Source organism: Ictidomys tridecemlineatus, chromosome 11 (genome assembly GCF_052094955.1).
Source record: "Ictidomys tridecemlineatus isolate mIctTri1 chromosome 11, mIctTri1.hap1, whole genome shotgun sequence".
Taxonomy (NCBI): domain Eukaryota; kingdom Metazoa; phylum Chordata; class Mammalia; order Rodentia; family Sciuridae; genus Ictidomys; species Ictidomys tridecemlineatus.
The window spans coordinates 52,219,365-52,239,657 of NC_135487.1; the positions used below are offsets into that span (position 1 = coordinate 52,219,365).

The 20,293-nt window shown below is 36.0% G+C and overlaps 1 protein-coding gene across 23 annotated transcripts in view; it reads left to right on the top strand.

Annotated features, from left to right (window-relative positions):
• Sgip1 (SH3GL interacting endocytic adaptor 1) overlaps positions 1 to 20,293 on the top strand; it is a 205,775-nt gene that overhangs the window by 152,486 nt on the left and 32,996 nt on the right. For 12 of the 23 annotated variants that reach the window (XM_078026456.1, XM_078026457.1, XM_078026455.1 and 9 more), the window contains 2 exons: positions 2,729 to 2,794; positions 3,754 to 3,813. The exons of 3 other annotated variants lie outside the window; for them this stretch is intronic. In XM_078026456.1, coding sequence (XP_077882582.1) covers positions 2,729 to 2,794; positions 3,754 to 3,813 — 126 coding nt within the window. The remainder of the gene's footprint in view (positions 1 to 2,728; positions 2,795 to 3,753; positions 3,814 to 20,293) is intronic. 8 more of the 23 variants (XM_078026471.1, XM_078026463.1, XM_078026468.1 and 5 more) reach the window with 2 other exon arrangements.

Sequence of the window (20,293 nt, forward strand, 5' to 3'; positions counted from 1 at the left end):
AATTTGAACTGTGTCCATGTTCTAAGCAATGTATTTCTATACTCCCTGCTGCTGAAATCTCAAATCCTGACCCAGTGACTCTGATTTTTAATGTATCTAGTATGTGTTCTTTCAAGATTAAACCATGGAGGGGTTAAAAACAATAGCCACGGAACAGGCTGGTCTTACTGATTCACGGCTGAGGATCATACTGATTTAATCTGTTTGGTTCTCTTATTTTTATTTGGCTTCATCTACCCACTGAATTCCTCATCCTCCTGTTCCTTATTTCCTCCTTCTGTGGGTCGCCTGACAGCCTCTTCTCTCTGAAGTAAATGCATTATTAAGTAACTAACCAGCAGTTTCTTGTGTGTTGCTATTTCTCTTTCTGGGGAGGATGGGCTTTGGCTGGTCAGCACTATGGGTCTCGTCGTGGCTGACTTGGAATGTTGATTTAATGTAGTCAAATGGCTTAGGGGAACTTGAAACTTTCAGCAGCAAATTCCCTGAAGTTGATGGCTCAACATTTCCTCCCATCACTGCAATACCTTTTTGACATTTCCTATGGCACTTGAACTGTAATCTGGGCAAGTATATGGAAACCAATGAGCCCAAGTTTAAAGTTATCCAAGAACTAAATTTTTAAGAGCAGGTCTAAACTTTCTACAATAAAATTCATGCAAGAAAATGTCCCTAAAGAGCTTTCGATATGAAATTTTTCATAAGAGCCATGAATATCAAGTAGCTACCAAAGAAACTCTATGCATAATAAAACCTGATTGATAGGTGATTTCCAGAACCTTAAGAATTGACCAAAAAATATCTAATGCTACATGAGCAAAATGGAACTTTCTGTGTAATGTCACAGAAATTTGAATGATGAAGAGCTCCTACTCAACTGTATGTCATCAAATTTAAGATATCCCTGATTAAAAATTACACCATTGTTTTATATATGACTAAAAAAGAGAAAAAAGGTATAAATTGAACTAAGATGCAATGTTTTCTTATATTAATTATAAGACCCATTCCAATTTCCAATAACTTAACAATGGAATACAGTAAAATCTTTGTATTACAAAAGTAGGCTCATAGGACCTGCATTGTATGATTTTGGGGAAAATTCTGTTAACATTATGAGGACAGGGAAAATGTATAAAATTATTCTATTATAAAAAACTAACTCAGAAAGAGAATGAAGAGAGTTATCTCTAATAATAAATATCTAATTTTTATTACACATGTCTTATTTTTGAGGGTGTTAGTAGTTTTTTTTTAAAGATATTTGCAAATATCTTCTTTAGGACCCCACTGCAAAAAGACCATGGGAAAGATAATCTTTCTTCCCTGTTAATTTGAAGTTATATTCCTTTACTGGTAGTTATACATTTTAAATTGTATCTTTAACATGCAAGTAAAACTGAAATGAATGAAAAGTAATCATGTCTGGATACCAAAGGAAGTATCAGATGGATTGGATGCTTCCTTCAGTCCAGAACTTTGAGCAAAATTGATTTGTATTCAGTAGCAGAACCATAGCATCTAAAACATAAAACATTTCCTCCAAAGTGGTTAGCAATTCTTAAAACAATGAAAAAAGAAAAAGTATGCTATTTTTTTTTTTTGGAATGACCTGTCTCCTGTGCACCCATGGATATTATTAAATGGAATTGCATCAACTTGTTGTAGCTACCAAAGAAATTTTATGCATAATAAAAACTGATTGAAAGATGATATCCTAAAACCTTAAGAACTGACCAAAAAAAAAAAAAAAGCTTCCCTACCTTATTCCCTAAGTCAGGCAGCAAACTAATAGAATATTTTCCCCAAACATTATGGTTGTTGCGAGTATTTTTTTCTACCCTCATTCATGTCTATAACTTTGCATTGTAGATAGGGTTGTTCATTCCTGGTCTTATTATGATTTTTATTCAGTTTTGTACTAAAGTTGTAATACTACCTGTAAGACCTGTGGCAATTTTGTTAATTTAATCACTTTTTAAAACAAAAACCCCCAATTACCTGTTTTTGTTAGTTGGTGAGAGAGAGATCCCATGTAAAGATCTAAAACAGTTGATGTTCAGAGCATAATGTTGTGGTCAATGAGCAAAGACATTTATCCACAGCTGGATATCATAGCCAAAGATGAAATTATGATAATGCTGTTGAAAATTAACGGTCCATAACTATCAAAGGCAGGTGCAAGGCAAATTGAATTTGGATATTGATGAGGGCTGAAATGGGATAGTTCATTCAGAGACCTGGGATTTATACGGTTGCTTTTTATGGTCATGTTAAAAGCTAGCTTCTCTTTTCCTGGGGGGAATGTGCATGCTGGGCAGGCCTGTTGAGCTGTCAGGGTCCTGTCAGGAGGCTCTGGTTGATAAGCATATGTCTGGCCACTTGAGAATTGTGTGGAAGTGAAATACACTTGCATAAGTCAATTATTTATGATGCCTTTAGCAACTCCCTGAGAAGGGCAGGTGTGACTTCTTCCCTGGAGCTGACCCATTCACAGATGCCAAAACCTGACATTTTTTAAATTTTAATTTCTTCTCATAGAATCATTATCAAATAAGCATATCACTTTCTATATCTTAACCACAATGCCAGTGTTTTAAGTTACATTTCCTTTTTTTTCATGAAAATCATTCCTGAGTTTCAGTCAGTAGAGTGTGCTGTTTGATTTCATTTGGGATTTGTATTTGTGTTTTTGTTTTCCATTCGTTTATGTTTTTTTGGTTCGTAGTGTCAGAAGATGATGTTTTTTATGACAAACTCCCCTCGTTTGAAAGGCGCTGTGACACGCCTGCAGGTATGGTGCTAGCTGAGTGATCTCTAGATACGTAGACTTTTAAAATCCAAGCCATTATCCATCTGAATGCTAGAAACTTCATGGACATGCTCCTCACCTCATGAGTGTCCAGTGCCTCTCAGATGCACCCTGTACATTTAGTGTTCATTGTGGAACTCATGCCACCGAAACATTTGTAAGTGGACATATTAAAAAAAAAAAAAGCAGCAGGTTGCATGACAGTTTCTCAGTGAAAAGGTTTGAGAAAGGTGAGATGCCATTGCTTTTGTGACTTTTCAAAGGAAGGAATAATTTAACTGCTCACCATTCAGAATTACGTGTCCAGTAACTGCTTTTTAATTTAAAACGTAATAGAGCAGCATCAGTAATCTCGTTTTTCTCTTTGGTACAGTGGTAAAGGGTGGTTTGTGTCTGGATGCCTAAGGTGATTCCAGCAGAGGGGATGGAAGACCTGAGACATCTTCCATGAACTTTAAATTGATATGCAATGCTGTTGTCATTTAAAAGCTAAGCTGATGTTTCATACGACCCATAATACTGGTTTATCTTTCTGGAAACATGGAAGGGGGTGACATTGAAGATGAAATGGATACAGCAATTGCTGAATGACAATTTGCCCAAAATTAGTGCAGTTAAAATATGCTGATGCCCCTGCATGGCCAGGAAGACTTCTGCTCCCTGCACACGAGCACCAAGTATCAAGCTATCAACAACCGTACCCATCCCCTTAGGCTGCCATAGCTTTGCTTCTGCTTTCTGATCCCTCAACTAAAAAAAAAAAAAAAAAAAAAGACAAAACATAGATTGCCAGTCTTCCCTTTTTCCTGCACGCTAATGGCATGCAGTGCCTCTGCCCTTCCCTGTAGTGAGATTAATGACCTGCTCTGTAACTCACATTGTGTCCTTCTCTCTCCCTCTCCTTAACCTTTCCCATCCCGCTTCAACTCCTGGCCATACAGAGAATGAACAGCCTTCCCTCGTTTGGTTTGACAGAGGAAAGTTTTATTTGACTTTTGAAGGTAAGTAGTACATAGCATACCAGATTCTAATTTATACTCTCCTCATCCTTTGGTCCCCTCTGGCATTTCAAAATCCTAGTTCTATCCAAACGCTTTCTATCTAAAAAAAAAAAAATGCTATGGCTACTTAGAAAATATTAAATACTGAAGAAAATAAGACATGAATTTGGTTTGTATGTGATCTTCAATTTTTCATACTAAGCAAATGAAAGCTAATTTGTCATTAATATTAGTCACTTGATTAACTGTGGTCAATTGAAAAACAAAACCAAACAAAGCACATCTTTTCTTGGCCAAGGAACTTAACTCTGTCAACCAGGGCTCTTTCCTAACTCTTTTGCAAATGCAATGCAATGCAAAAAAAAAAACACATGAGGACATTTTTGGTTGGTACTGGTGATTAAGTTTGTTTTCAATAATTCGTATTCCAGATGCAATATGCATTATCATGAACTGTAAATATGTATATAAATATATGTATATATTCTTAAACCAAGATATGCTACATAGGGGATCAGAAAAATGGAGAAAAGAAAAAAGAAGTATTTTAGTAGGCTTGATTTTTATCTGAAATTGCAATTGGAAGGGCTGCAGTAAAATGGTAACTATTGCTGGACTCGCCATTTTAGATAATTAAGGAAAATAAACCTAAATATAATGTTAAATTTCTAAGATCAGTTTCTTATATGCTGAATTAAAGATTATCAATCTTCTGTTTTATACTTATGTTCTAAATCATCTTAACTGACCAGGAATTTGACAGAATTGCCCACTTAAACTAATAATAGGAAAAAAAATTTAGTAATTTAACTTAATTAATGGCTCATCTTACACATAACGATTTATCACATAAGCACCTACATAGCTAAATTTATCTTGGGACCAGAAGTTGGCCACAAAATATTCTACTCTAGAGAATAGAATCTCAGTATTGAACTTTATAGTTAGTAACAACAATAATTTTTCTAACTTATTGCAAAATTCAGAATGGCTGATGTATATTAGTAGGTAAGATGGGTGTAGTTCTTTCTCCCAACAGTGAATTTTTGTTTGCAACATGGCTCTTGATATGGAAGCCCCTAACTCAGAGTAGGTTGGTTTTTGTTGTTTGTTTTTGTTTGTTTTGCAGTACCAGTATTGAACCCATGGGCACTCTATCACTGACCTACATCCTCAGCCCTTTTTATTTTTTATTTTGAGACAGGTCTCAGTAAGTTCCTTAGGGCCTCTAAGTTGCTGAGGCTGGCCTTGAACTTGCAATTCTTTTGTCTCAGCCTCCTGAGTCACTGAGATTACAAACATGCAGCCAGCAGCTCCAAGTACTTTCCTTCTGTGATCTCATTTCATCTGTACAACTGACTGATGAGGAAAACTGAGATGCAGATAACCTAAGTAACTTCCCCAGGATCACACCCCAGGCAGAGGCAGGGTAAGGATTTAAACTCAGGCCACTAAGCTGGAGACCACTTGTCTCCCTCTTGACCTACTGGGCATACGTAACCTCATTCAGTCTCTACAATAGCAGTGGATTTTCCCTCATCTCCTAACTTTCCCACTCTCTAATTCCCTGACTCCAGAGAGTCTTTTACTTCCTTGTGACATCTTTTCTCCAGTCCTTCCATTGTCAGTCAGCCTGCTTGTCCTGGCCTACATTCAAGTTCTTTTCTCTATCCAGGTTAGAGGGAAAAATACATTTCTGGAAGAACCTTAATCTTTTCTACACAGAACCTTAATCTTATCTAACCTTATCTTATCTACATTCTCTTCTGTTTGGAATTATGTTGTCTCTTTGACATTTTTTTTTTTTTTTTTTGCATTTTGAGTATCTGGGTTCCTTAGACAGGTTATTGGTAAGACTGAAGCATGAGACTTGGTTATGGGTAAGTCACAATCATAGAGAGCTTATGACTTTCTTTATACTGACACAGTGATTAAAAAAATACAGCAAGAGGTGAACAGGTCAAATTCTTCACATCACAAAGATACTGATTCATTCACTCAAGAGTCACTAAAAAAAAAAAAAAAAGGAAAATTGGAAAGTGTGACCAGTTTTTTGCTCTGCTAAATTCACAATGTTCTTTGGGCTGGAGGTGCCTATTAATTGTGCCAACCCTCACTGAAGGCCCTTTTTAATAAAAAAAAATACAGCAAAGTTATTCTGTTCCCACTCTGTGCAACTTACAGCATTAAGTACAAATCAGGTGGGAGAATTTTTTTTAAAAGTGATGTAAGCCTGTCTTCATTAAAAACATTAAAATTATGGCCACTAGCTATTCTGAGTTTTTGTATGTCAACTGTACTGTCAAGATGAAATGTATTGTCCTTTCCATTAAAATAATGGAAGGTCACAGAAGATTTTTTTAAATAGCCTGCACATGTTAAAATGATTAAGTGGAATGGAACCTGCAGAACGTTCTGGGAGATCTGCCAAGGGTTTCAGTATTCACTTTGCCTCTTTATAGTAGACCAGTTGCCTGGTTCTAAAAATCCCTGAGACTGACCAACATGTTGATATTCCACTTGGTTTCCTGCTCTTTAAGTCCAGTGCACTGTCCCATTCATATTTAATGTTCAATTGTCATGCTGGTGATAGAGTAGAAAGCCAGCACAGTGTTCCCTCATGCCTAGGCTGAGGCATGAGGGAACACTGTGAATGCCCTTCTACAGAGGACATGAATGTACCAAACTCAAGTCATAGTTCTCTGATTAAATACCCATGGGAAAGCTTAAGAGTAGATGGCAGCTTCTACACAAAGCATGTTGCCATGCAAAGGGTACATGGTTAGTAAAAATAGCATACTATTTGGACTCCTCTGGGTGCTGCTGTCCTTGTCAGTAGTGCTGATGTGATGTGTAACTGAGGAGGCCTTAACATGTCCACATTCTGAACTAATTACTCCACATCCAGAGGTTCGTGTAACCTACACAGCAATCATGTGAAGCAGGCAATATTATTACTCACATTTTAGAAATGACTGAACAGAAGCTCTGAGTATTTAAGTGATTTTCTTGTGGTAACACAGCTATCCAGTGATTAAATCAGTTCAAGGGGAATACATGTTGAGTCATGGAAGTGATGTTCCTAATCACTGTAATGTCCAAGTCTGTTGAGGGCCACAGCTGAGTCGGGATGACGCATGGCATTTTTGCCAGAAGTAGTAGTTGAGAGGTAACGCCAGGGAGCCATTAAGATGATGACTTTTGAGTTCTCTCGGAGTTCCCGTTGGGTTCCGGTTGAGCTCCTCTCGCGGGGATTCCTGAAGAGTTCGCATTGGTTGGGGAGGTGCCGGAGGAGGAAATTTCTGGTTGGTGGTTCCTGGAGGAGCTGAGTGGCATTCGGGAGAGTTCCCGGGGACCGTGTGTAGAGTGTGCTGGTGGAGTTCAGAAATAAAGTTTGTTCCTGCTCGAGTGGCTCCTGATTTGTGCCCAGCCAGACTGCACACAAGTCTTCAAGAACCATGTGATCTTGAGCATTTAACGTCTCTGTGTCTATGCTTTATCATCTTTAAAATGGGAGATATAATGCTCACCTGGCAGGACAATTAGGAAAATCAAATAAAATAGATCTATTTTTGTTTATTAAGGTAGTATATATTATGAAAGTTTTTTTTTTTTAATTCACATTTTGAGGTTACATTCCAACCGAGTGAGGAGAATTAAGAAAAGGAACCAAGAAGTTGCTTATTTAAGATGCATGTCGTTTTATATTTCTGTATTTTCCTTGGCTCTGATGTGATCTATTAACTCTAAGGATTTTTTTTTTGTATTTCCATCAGATTCATTAATGGTGTGTTTCCCTCCTCTTATAATCATACTGATCTAAAATGTAGGTTTCTGAAGTATCAGTCAAAAGAAAGTGAACATAATCCAATAGATTGAAAATATATTAAATATTGGACAGCCTTGGCTTTGCTTGAAATTAAAGACTTTCACTCCCAGAGAGGAAGACATGAACCCTGAGTGTGTGTCATACTTGCTGGTGCAGAAACAGATTATAGAACTGAATTTCTCATCTGCCTAGAGTTACCAATTGGGGAAATCAAGAACAGCACAAAACCTTCGGCTCCAGAAAGAAGGGTTGCTGTGTGTAGATGATTGTGAAACCTTAAGTGCAAGTTGAATAGTTCCCTAGAGCAAGAAAAAGAAAATAGGGCCAATGCTTAATAGAAAAGAAAAGTTAAAGAAGATTCACAAACTCCTTCCTGCACTCAGTGGTTCACAACTATTTCATGAGCTCTTTATAGCTACAGATTCCTATGTGGGAATTATGGAGGTAAAATTCTGCCTTCTAAGAATTTACCAAAAAAAAAATGGCAGCATTTAGCTCTTCTTAAAAAAGGCATTCTGTGGCATATGCCACAGCAGAATTGCAAAAACATTTTTTTAAGTATGAAAGATCTTTAACAGGGAAGAGTCTGTGATAACTTTTTGGAGAAAGAGGGATCTGAGCCTACCTATATTAAAGGAGGACTTCAGAATGCTGAAAGTGTTCCAGTTTGAAGGAACAACTGAGCAGAGGTATTAGAGTGAGTAATATGTAGGTTGTGGTCAGGGATAGTAAACCCTGGAGAGGCAAGGAGTGTTTGAAGAGATGATCGTGAAAGGTATGTAGAACTCATATCCTAAAGCTCATCCTCATATTGGAAGAAGGAATAGAATGTCAATCCTTATACAAGGTTGAATTTTGAGACACTTAAGAGAAGGGAAGTGGTATGACTTACTGAATCAGCCCAGAAGTGTTAAGGGACTGACTTACCATTGCCATGGAGAGACATCTAATCAAGTGTGGGAAGGAGTGAAAGTTGATTCTGAAACTTCCATCCTGAGGAGAGAAGGGTACTGCTGTCAACCAGGAAAAAGGAATTGGCAAGAGCAAAGAGTTTGGGTCATGACTTGCCCTGAAGACCTCTCAGGTGTGAGGCTTTCCACTCAGCATCCATGTAGTGTGAGTCCAGGAGGAAATGGACCGTGGAATCTTGGAAGTCACCTGCTTGGAGTTAATGGTTGCATCTAGAGAAGCAAGGGTATAACCTTGGGGCATGCCTGTATCCAGCAGCCATATCAGAAAAAGAACACATTGTAATTTGGATCTTGCCCCTTTGGGGTTTACTTTAAATAGCCACAGAAATACTAGTGATGGAGTTTGAGTGTGATATTCAGTGATTTTGTTTTCATAGCATATATTAATTTCCCAGCTCTCTTGCTGATCTGGCATCTCTCAGCTGTTCATGCTGAAGCAATGCCTGGCTGGCTAACCCAGTGGCATTGAGAAGAGCATCAGAGCACCAGATAGGAAGACTGCAGCCATCATGCAGCTGCTCTGTGGCTGTTACTGCAGATACAAGTCAACACAGAGACAATGCTCTGCTGCTTTTTCCTAACTGCTGGGCATCAGTCTTTTGTCCTCCCTTGGTTGCATATTCTTCTCATCTATTTTGCAACCTTTTTGTTTCTTTTTTTCATTTTCTTCTTCCTGACATCCAGATGTGAATGTCTGAACATAATATGAGACTGAAGGAATCTTTAATACTTTTGTATACCATAAATAAAAATGCACTGACATAGAAACTTTAAAAATAATTGAATAATTTTGTAGTTCTTTGCTATTGAATATAAAGAAAATTGTTTTCAAAGGATACTTCATTTTTCTTTTTTCATGTAAAAAAGGATACTTCATTTTTCTTTTTTCATGTAAAAAAGGATACTTCATTTTTCTTTTTTCAAGGCCTTGATAACAGTACTATCAAGACTGATATCATATCTGTATTCATTCAATCTGTGTTTATTGAGAGTCTCCTTTATGCATGGTACCATGAAAGGCATTGGTATACAGCAGTGAACAAATAAGAAGCACTTAAGAAAAATGTCCCGAGTTCTCTACCTATCTCCACAGTAATCTTACAGATGTATGTCATGTTTAAAATAAGAACATTTTCCCATGATTATTATTATTATAACTCTGATTATTAAAGTTTGACTTAAAATACTCCTCTTGGTAGGTTCAACATGCATATGCCTAGCCATGCACATATTGTTAATATTTATCAGGAGCCAAGGTTGCCTTTATATGTTTATGTATGTGTGTTGATTGTGATGGAAGCAGAGAAAAATGTTAAGATTTTTCCATATTTATTAACTGCAACAGGTAGATATCTGATAGAGAAAATAATGAACAAATTAGTAGAATAAGGCCTTGATAACAGTGCTATCAAGACTGATATCATATCTGTATTCATTCAATCCGTGTTTATTGAGAGTCTCCTTTGTATGTGGTACCGTGAAAGGCATTGGGATACAGCAGTGAACAAATAAGAAGCCAGTCATTAAACAGAGAGTTAAAATAATGTGTGAAAAATATTATAATGAAGGAGATAGGGTACTTTGGAAGCATTTTCAGGAAGTCCTAACCTGGTCTAGAAGTTAGGATGGTGGAAAAAATTAAGAGTGACATTTAAATCTATGTAGAGTCTACTTAGAAGCAATATTAAACATTTAAAGAGCATTAGAATGATAAAATAAAATCTTACATAATGTGTAAATGTTACCCTAAGGGCATATGGAGTTTTATCCTAGATATTAGAAATAGAGTCCCAATTAATATCAGCACATGCACATACACACACACATATAAAGAAAAACATGTGGATTAGATAGATAGATAGATAGATAGATAGATAGATTGATTTGATATATATATTTAACAAATATGTATATTTAATATCAGAGAGGTGTACATGTTTGTGTATGTGCATGTGTGTGTGCAGGGGCTCTGGGTGAAGAAGTCTTCTGATTCTCAGCTATAGCCTCAGCACAATGTGTAACTAGGCAAGTCACTTAAGTCTTCTAAGACTTAGATTCTTCATGTGGAAATTGGAATGATAATGGCATCTCTTTTATAGAGTTGTGATCAAGATTAAAGCCAAGTCCTGAGTTCAATGTATGCAAAGCACTTCATAAATTTTAACTTGTCCCGCTGTTATCCAACTTCATATATCCCTTGTTTATAACATGGCTCTGTTCTACACAGTTCTTGCCTCCTTGGGAGGAGTTTGAGTTGCAGACTTGGAGCATTCTAGTTTGCTTCCACATAAAATAGCTGACAACTTGGTTTGCTGTGAATTGCTACACTTGGCCTCCCTCCTTGTTAGCAGCAACAGCAAGGGATCTTTGCTGCTTATGGAGCAAGAGAATGATTCGGAAGCTAGTTCCACCTCCCTGCTGCGCACACCCACCTCCCCAAAAGCCCGTCATTAGAGCTGACTTGTAGAGACTAATGATCTGCCTGGAGGCACACTCCTCAGGGCTCAATAATGCCAGGCGGAAATCTATAACCATTTTTTTTTTTACTATGTGATTTATGAATTAAGGCATTTCAACAGAATTGACAAGTAATTCTAACCTTCCGGAGAAAAGACTGGGAAAGCTAAGAATCCCATAGGTAACTAACTTATCTTTGGATGGTTCTGTGTCTTTGTCAGACAATAAATTTTGGGTTTATTGTGAGTCTTTGTAAAAGAGCTGTGAACAGATTGAGGCTGCAAACTCCATTACAAAGTACTCTTTTTATGGACTGGGAGTATAGCTTAGGAGTAGAACAAATGCTTGGCCTGCACCAGGCCTTGGGATCCATCCCCGGCACCATAAAAATAATAAATAAATAAAATAATAAAATAAGAGGTTTTGTGAACTCTGACTACCCCCAAAAGACGTAAATGACTGATGAAGGTATACTAGCAGTTCAAAGAGATGATGTCAAAACTCAGGAGAATCTCTCATTTCTAAGTGCTTTAATGTATCAGAAATGGATATATTTAATTAATGTCACATATACCCCAAACAGATTTTAGACAGTCACTTATGAAAGTTCTTTGCTAGCTATTAACTACTATAAAATGTAATCATTTCCTAAAATAATAATTAACATTAATGAATGCCTAATATGTGCTAGCCATGTGCTAAGTCATTGACACTAATTGCTTCATTTATTAAATCAAAGATTGATTTGAAGCCATTAATATAAGCCATTGCCCTCAGGCTCATAACCCTTCTGTGTTCAACTACTTTCTCCTCATTTCTGCCAGAGCATGGGCTGTCAGCAGACAGGAGATATTACAGACTTGCTCCTCTCTTCTGCTGGCTCTGCTGGAATTCACCAGAGCACAGTAGATATAGTCTTGAGGCCTCTTTTCCTGCTGGCACACAGGCAGCATCTGCTATGTACAATTAAGTCTCTTAATCTATTATTCAGAGTAATGACAACATGGCCTCCCTCAAGAGATGACTGAGGGGCTCAGAGCATGCCTCCCGGTAAACCCAAGAGGCTCTTCTGGAGAGGGTCACCAGAGAACAGGGACAATGCTAAATTTCCAAGGCTGCTTAGGTGGAGTTACAGTCATCATTGAGGAGAAGGGTCCAGGAAGAGGAAGAACAAGATTTTGCCTGTTGTGGACTCTACTCCCAGCTCATGCCTCTGGTGCTCGCAGCTGAAACAGCCCACATACAGGCATTCCAACATCAGCAGGAACCTTCTTCCTGCTTCTCCACTCACAGCTACTTGCCTCCTTAGGAGAAAAACTTTCCGTTGTTTTCAACATTACCAGCACCCACTTTTTAACTATAATGAACCCATCAAGAAATAGAGGAGAAATGTAGAAACCTTGGATGTTATTTAAAATCCCAAAATAATTCCCAATATCTATTCATATTTTTTCCACAATACAAAAATAATACATGTTCATTACAGAAAAGTTGGAAATATAGAAAAGCACAAAGAAAATGAAATAATCTATAATCCAATAACCATAAACACTTTAGTCATTTTGGTTTATTTCAGTTCTGATATTTGTCATGTGACTATGTGCATAAGTGTGTATGTGTGTAGTTTATAATATCATACATACAGTATATGATTATGCAGCATTTTCTGTTAATATATGATAAATGTTTTCCTTGTCATTACAAAAAAAAATTGAAATTTGAAAATCATAGTTTTTTATTTAGGTCATGATATTAATTTAAACACAACAAATTTTTCAAACAATATGGAAAAGCATAAATAAAAAGTAAATACCACTCCAAAATCATAATCTCTAGAGATGATTAGTAGAGATAACAGTTTTAATGTTTTTGTAAAAATTCTTGAAGAAAATCTTCTTGTGAATGTGTGTGTGTGTGTGTGTGTGTGTGTGTACACACACACACACACACACCCATTTACTTGATCCCAAAAATGCATTCAATAGTATATAATCCACTGGTTTAACAACTTTTCAGAGGCAAAATAAACTTTGTTAAGTGTAGAAAAAATTTGTTTTCTAACCATTGATAGCAAAGTACAAACCACTATCTTCCATATCAGAAGTAGAACCTAAACCTGCTTCCTATTCAGAATCTATAGATTTGTCTGAATCATGTCTGGCCATTCAATGGTTATGCTTAATATCATCACAGTGACTTGGCTTTTTAATACCTTATGTTTGTAATCTTGACCTGTTTATACCCTTTTAATTGATAGTCTAATTTTGCAACACATCAAAACTTTCCGAATTTTCAGAGTTGCTTTATAAATTGCTGCAAAGTAACCAGCTGTCCTGAAAGTCAGAAGTTTTTGGTAGATGGAATCTTAGTGCCTTGAGTTTTCCTTCATGATGCATGAGTCAGTCATAACCTACTTGTTCCATCTTTCAAAAGTCTGTGGTTTAGAGTCCAAAGAATGTGGCACTTTCTCCTGTCTCCAGCAGCAAAGACAGATATATGGCAGTTAATAATCTCTGAACTAGAAACTCTTCAGTGTCTTACTGAAGAATTTATTTTCTTCTTTTCCAAATATAAGTTAAAATTTAGACACATGAGGAGCTATCAATTTAAGTAACTCATAAGCTCAACGGAGAAGAACAGAGAAGAAAGTGAGATGAGCTGCTAAGTTCTACTTGTGGTTACATTCCCAAGGGCATGAGCAAAGATCATGGTGGCACCTGCTCTGTTAGCAGCTGGCAGGTTTCTTTTGACACTGATTACAAGCTGTATCTTAGGTTCAGAAATGTTAAGATGGTTTCAAAAGTTTGTGTTTTTATAATAATAAAGGAAATACATACTTTTTAGTGCAACTAGAATATACTCAGCTTGGTAACCTTCAATCAACATTTTAAATTTACTTTATATAATAAGTATATATAATTGTGCATACACCTCACACAACTCACTCACACAAATCTGGCCTTTTCAAAAAATATTTTGTTTTAGGAAAAAAACACACTAAATACAGGATTTTTTAAACACTGGTAGGTGAATAAGTGCAACTTTAATGGTAAAAACAAATTAAAGAGGCAAAATCTACAATCATTTGCCTTTAGGAAAAAGGGTATTTCAGATCCCATTCAAGACACAAGTGTGACTCCATCACCTGGAGCAAAACATCAGTTTTGCTTTCTTAGTTCAACATGCCCATTTAAAACAGTTTCAGAATGGAGGCAAGAAATGACATTGAGCCCAGAGCAGTGACACTTTCCCGTAATCCCAGCAACTCCAGAGGATCACAAGTTCGAGGTAGCCTCCACAACTTAGAGAGAACTCTAAGCAACTTAGTAAGACCCTGTCTCAAAATGAAAAATAAAAAGGGCTTGGAGGTGCTGGGATTGTAGCTCAGTGATAGAGTGCATACTTAGCAGGTGCAAGGCACTGGGTTCGATTCTCAGCACCACATAAAAATAAATAAATAATATATAGGTATTGTGTCCATCTATGACTTTAAAAAATTTTTTTTGAAGGGCAAGGGATGTGTCTCGGTGGTTAAGCACCCCTAGGCTTAATCCCTGGTACAAAAAAAAGTGACACTGAATAAATTACTAGGAATTCTTTATTTTTAACTTTCTATTGGCACTTGATTAAAAAGACTCCATGTCACACTTTATGGTAGACTGTATGTTAAAGCCTGTGCTCTAAATATTTGTTTTATTTAAAACAGGACCATATAAAACCTTGTTTTCAAATACATCTATCCTTCCTGGTATTGTCATAAACCTATACTCATTACATATTACACTGTCCTCTTGGAATGTAGTTTAGAATGACATTGACTGCTGTGTGTTGTGCAGTAATCCAGTTATGTGTCTCCTTTACCCTCACTCTTGTCATTCTTTCAATATCTTTCAATATTCTTTCAATACTGTAGGTTTTGCCTCTTTACTTTTTTTTTTTTCCTTTTTTTCCAGTTTGGGAGAAACCATGAAGTAATCTAACCTGGCAAGTTTTAGTCTAACCTGGGAAATAATCTAACAAGAGAACTGTCTCCTTGTTCTATCTCCAACTCCTTGATGTATATCATCATTTTAATGGTTCTGTAGTATTATATTATATACATGTATCTATTGTTTATTAACAGATATTTAGGTTTTTACCTCTCTTTTCTAATATATACAATGGTATAAGGAATATCCTTGAACCTGTAGCTTTTTGTACTTGTCTGAATGTATCCTAAAGATGCATGAGGCACTGGGTTTGATCCTCAGCACCACATAAAAAAAATTAACAAAATAAAGACATTCTGTCCATCTACAACTACAAAAAAAATTTTAATGGAGTTGCTAAGTGAGAGAATATGCATATTTCAAATACTACTACATATTGCCAAACATGCCTCCAAAATGTCCATCACAGCATTATGATTAACAATGTTTTTATGCCTTTATCTACACAATTGTGTCAGTATTTTTTAATCTTTACAATCTAATAGGGAAAATGCAATATGTAACTTTTTAGCTCCATTTCCTAATTACTGAAAACTTTTTTTAGTATCTGCATAATGCTGCATTCCATCACTACTCATGACTTATTTCACCCACTTTAGTTATTAGATATGTAAATTATTTGAAGTTTTACCCCATGCAATGAATATCTTTACACATGATTCTCTGGCCTTAAGATATTTTTCTTAGAACAGGTATTTAAAATTGGATTTATGGACTAACATTATGAACCTTTTAAAGATTCATGGTGCACATTGCCAAACAGCTTTCTAGAAAAATCTTGCAAAATTTTACTTCCACAAACATCACATGAAAGTGCCAATTTTATTATATTCTCAGAAGTATGTAATATTAGCTTTTTCAGATCTTTTATGATCTTCAAAAGCAAAAATTACTTTCTTCCTATTGCATTTCTTTGATTAATAGTGATACTGAAAATATTTTAATACTTTTTAAGGTATTTATGGTTCTTCAGTGAATATTTCTGTTTCTTTTAAAAGTCTTAATATTTCCCAATTCTCTGTGAAAATGGGCTAGTGCATTAGCCTAAGGCAGAACCTTCTAGCAGCTACCACTTCTTTGAAGACCCCCAGCAGACTTATCACACAGGGACCATATTCCCCCTGCCTGTTGTTCTTGGATGTCATTTCTAGAACCTCTAATTCTCCTTATCTTCACCTGGCTCTTGCTTTTTCCATCCAAGCTACTGGACGTGTTTCATTGTCTACCTACCTGAGTTTGGCCTTGCTCCTGTTTGGTTTGAGCCTGACCCAGGCTTTCTCTAGCTTCTCATTCCTGAATCCCCTGACCATGTTCACATATTTCCAGGCTCAAGGATTAACTACATTGCTCATAGGAAAACCATCTCCTGGCTTGACCAGAACCTCCTTCCCTATACTCGGTTCCCTTGGAAAGTCCTTTCTAGAATTTTCCCCCCAAAATCTTGACTAAATCACAGATAATCATAGCACTGCAGATATGACTCATTCAGTATAAGTGTGAAGATAGAAAAATTACTATTCTTTAATAAATCCAGTACCTTACATTTTTCTCAAGTTGTTGAGTTATATGAAAACATTCACATCCTTGGCCCTTTTAAACCTATAGATCAGTGCTTCTCACACTTGTTTTTCATTATTCCCCCTTCACTTATTCAGAGATCCTTTTTAGATTTATTTTTTACTTCTATTCCCCAATAGAATGTTAATATTACACATGTAGTATACATCTGACTATGTACTTTATGTATATTTGTGTGTTTTATATATTTAAAAAGTAGGATTTTGTATACATTACACATGTAGTATACATCTGACTATGTACTTTATGTATATTTGTGTGTTTTATATATTTAAAAAGTAGGATTTTGTTCATAATTTTCCAGGAACTAATTTTTACCTCCTTTGAGGTGACACTAACCCATTAACAATGCATGCTGTATGGAGTAAATCTTACTAACCCATTGGGTAAGCATTCACATATGGGGTAGGGTTTAAGAATACAATTAAAGTTACATGGGCTTCGGTTCCAGCTCCTCTACTTGCTGTAGAATACATTACCGATGGCAAATCATTAATTTCACTAAGCTTTAATTTCCTCCTGATGAAATATACATAATAATGGTATGTGCCTCTAAGAGATGTTTTGAGATGGGAAGACATATGCATGTAAATAATTCCATGCAGTGGCCATCCCATTAAGTGCTTTGCATAAGTTTGCTCTCCATATCATTATTCACATCCTTCATAGTACCAGGCTATAGCTAGCTCAATTTCAGATCAAACTCTCAGTGCTGTCAATGTGAAAATCCTTAGGATTTGGCAACAAGACTCCTCATGTTAGACAAAGAAAACAGTAAATTCTTACCTGAGGAACTTAGTTGAATATGTGGCTTGCTATGGTCTGGTGATGAAAACAAAGCACAATTTTCCCGTTTCCTGAGTCGAACAAAATAGGCATTATTTTTGGGTGACAATTTAAGAATATTAAGGAAAGACTCAGTTTGAAGAAAAACTCACTATCAACTATGACAAAAAATATTAGTTGATTCCATGTTTCTGGACTACACAGAATTTCAAAAGCAAAAGTGTGTGTGTGTGTGTGTGTGTGTGTGTGTGTGTGTGTGTAAACCAGGGCAGGGCAAGTAGGCAAGGCAAGGAGAAAGGCTGAAAACAATTGTAACCCTATTTACTTATACCTTGAGGCAGCTTGTATGGGAAAGCATGGAGCCAGATAGACCTAGGTGTGAATTCTGATTCCGCTACCTTCTGATTATAAGAACATGGGCAAAGACTAGTTTCTCTCTTTCTTGATCTGTAATATGTGGTAATGCCCAGCCAGACACACAACTGTACTCATAATTAAATGATGCACTATATGTAAGGCATAAAAGCCAGTGTCTAGTTCAAAGCAGGTATTCGATTATATTGGCTCCTTGCTTTTTGAAGTCCCCCCCCCTTTTTTCCTTTATTGTCACTAAGAAGGCCAACTGATGCTACTTTCCTCTCAACACAAGAAGCCAAGGTAGCACTTACAGAGGGAAGCTTCTTGAAGTTTTTAAGCCTCAGGTTGGCCAGCTATAAAACGGTGATAATAATATGTTTTCCATAAAAGCGTCAGCTTCCATAAAACAAACATGTGGAACATTTAATGTCATCCCTGGAATTCAAAAAGTATATGCTCAGATTCACTCTCATCATAAAAGTATTATTTTTAGATTAAATAATAGTATTAGACTGTCAAAACTCCCCAAAATTTAGTCTGTAGATTTTTATATGCAGCATGAACATACATGTACACTTACAATACACATATATTTTTTACAATGTGAACCAAATGTAAATCATAACATTCCAAAATGTAAAGGAAAAGATCAAATTTGACTCTTCTTTCCCCAAACTTATTTTAAATTAAAAAAAAAACAAGCTGCTGTAACTTTTTTAGAATTACTTTATTAATCATCAATTCAGCTCATAAGGTCACATAAGTGTGTTCTCACATTTTCAATTTAAAGTCTCATGATACTGTTCTTTCTACTGACCTAGGAAGAACTTCTAATCTCCTCACGTCCCCTCCTATGCACACAGCCTTGAGGGCAGCCTGAAATAATACATGGCATGTGATGACTCTTGGTAGATTTGTCCTCACTGCTAGTGGTAATGGCTACCAGTGCATTGAATACTCTGTACCAGGTACTGCAGGTGAATCCCTACCCAAACTGTTCAGTTTTGGTGACCTTGCAGTTAATGGATTCTGAAGGCAAGCAAAGGTCATGATGACATAAAAGTATTTACTTCTAACATGTATATTCATTCCAATATCCATTTTCCCAAATTAACACTAGCACATATCCCCATCCATTATGTGAATGCAGAGCCAGTAAGTTTTTTCATAAATGTCTGACCTTACAAACAATGGCTGTACTATCCAAATGCGGTGAGTGCATCTCATTACAGAGTAAAATTGCTAACCTTAACAGGGATGTAGCATTCTATGAAGTCAATGAAAGTGATTATGTAAGTCTGCTTCAATCACAACCAAAATCGTCGTCCATTGAGTTGACAGAAATAAAACTATTATTAATTAAGGACGGGGTGGGGGGAGTTTGCTTATATCATAGCCACCTTAAAAGAAAAAATCAAGAAATTGAGAGGCCCTTAGCAATAATGGCTTCATTTATGGTCATGAATCAAAGCCAACTCTGAACCTCAGATGGTATGGAAAGCTATAATACAATTTTACTGAAAAAAAAATTTGCCCTTCCTGAAAATATCAGCACAAATCATTTGTGTTCATTTTAAGAACTTATTAAGTAGCATTGTAGCTCAATATTGTTAACAAAAGATCTTTCCACAAGTTTGGTTTATGACAATTTAGAGTCTCAAACAAACCTTTCTCTCATTATATACCATGAAATTTTAATACCCATTTTACCATGAAATACTAGTATCCATTTTAAATACGTTAGTTTTAAGCAACTTTTTGATATTGACTATTCTCAGATAACAAGGTCATCCTGTATTATCATATTTAATCCTCACAATATCTGTGAAAAGTATCCATTTTACAATATGATGAGGCCAAAACTCAAAGAGAGATTAGATAATTTTCCCAGGTTCAGATTATAGATTTGTTCATTTGAATAAAATAAGTATGCATTTAGTCAATTTTTGTCTCCTACAGGCATAAGTACTATACCAAGCACCTTAAACAGATACAACAGCCATTTATCTGACCTGTAACAAGTTAGGCATGTATACACAAAATTCATTTTTGTTTTAAAAACAAAATTTTAGTGATAAAAAAACCAAATCCCAGTCTATCTTCACTCTCAGTGAAGAATTACATTTGTAGTTTCATCTACCTTTGTTTTCCTAAAGGAAACATCTATTCAGTTTTAGATAAGCAACTCTAATTCCACAACCTCAGTAAAGCTCACTTTGACAAATAACAGCAAAAAATAAATAAATAAATAAAACTAGAATGTTTTTTAAAATATGGTCCACGTTAAGGACTTCACAAATGTTACTTGGTATTCACCACAAGTCTTTAATATGGACATTTTTATTGATATTATCTTAAAGATGAGGAAACTGAGTCACAGGCTTTAAATAATTTATCCTTAGTCATACAGATTACAAGTGGAAAAGCCTGAAATTTATACCCAAGTCAATATGATTCTAGAGCCCAAGTTTTCTTTACTTAAAACCATGTAATAGCATCTCCTCTACCATGCA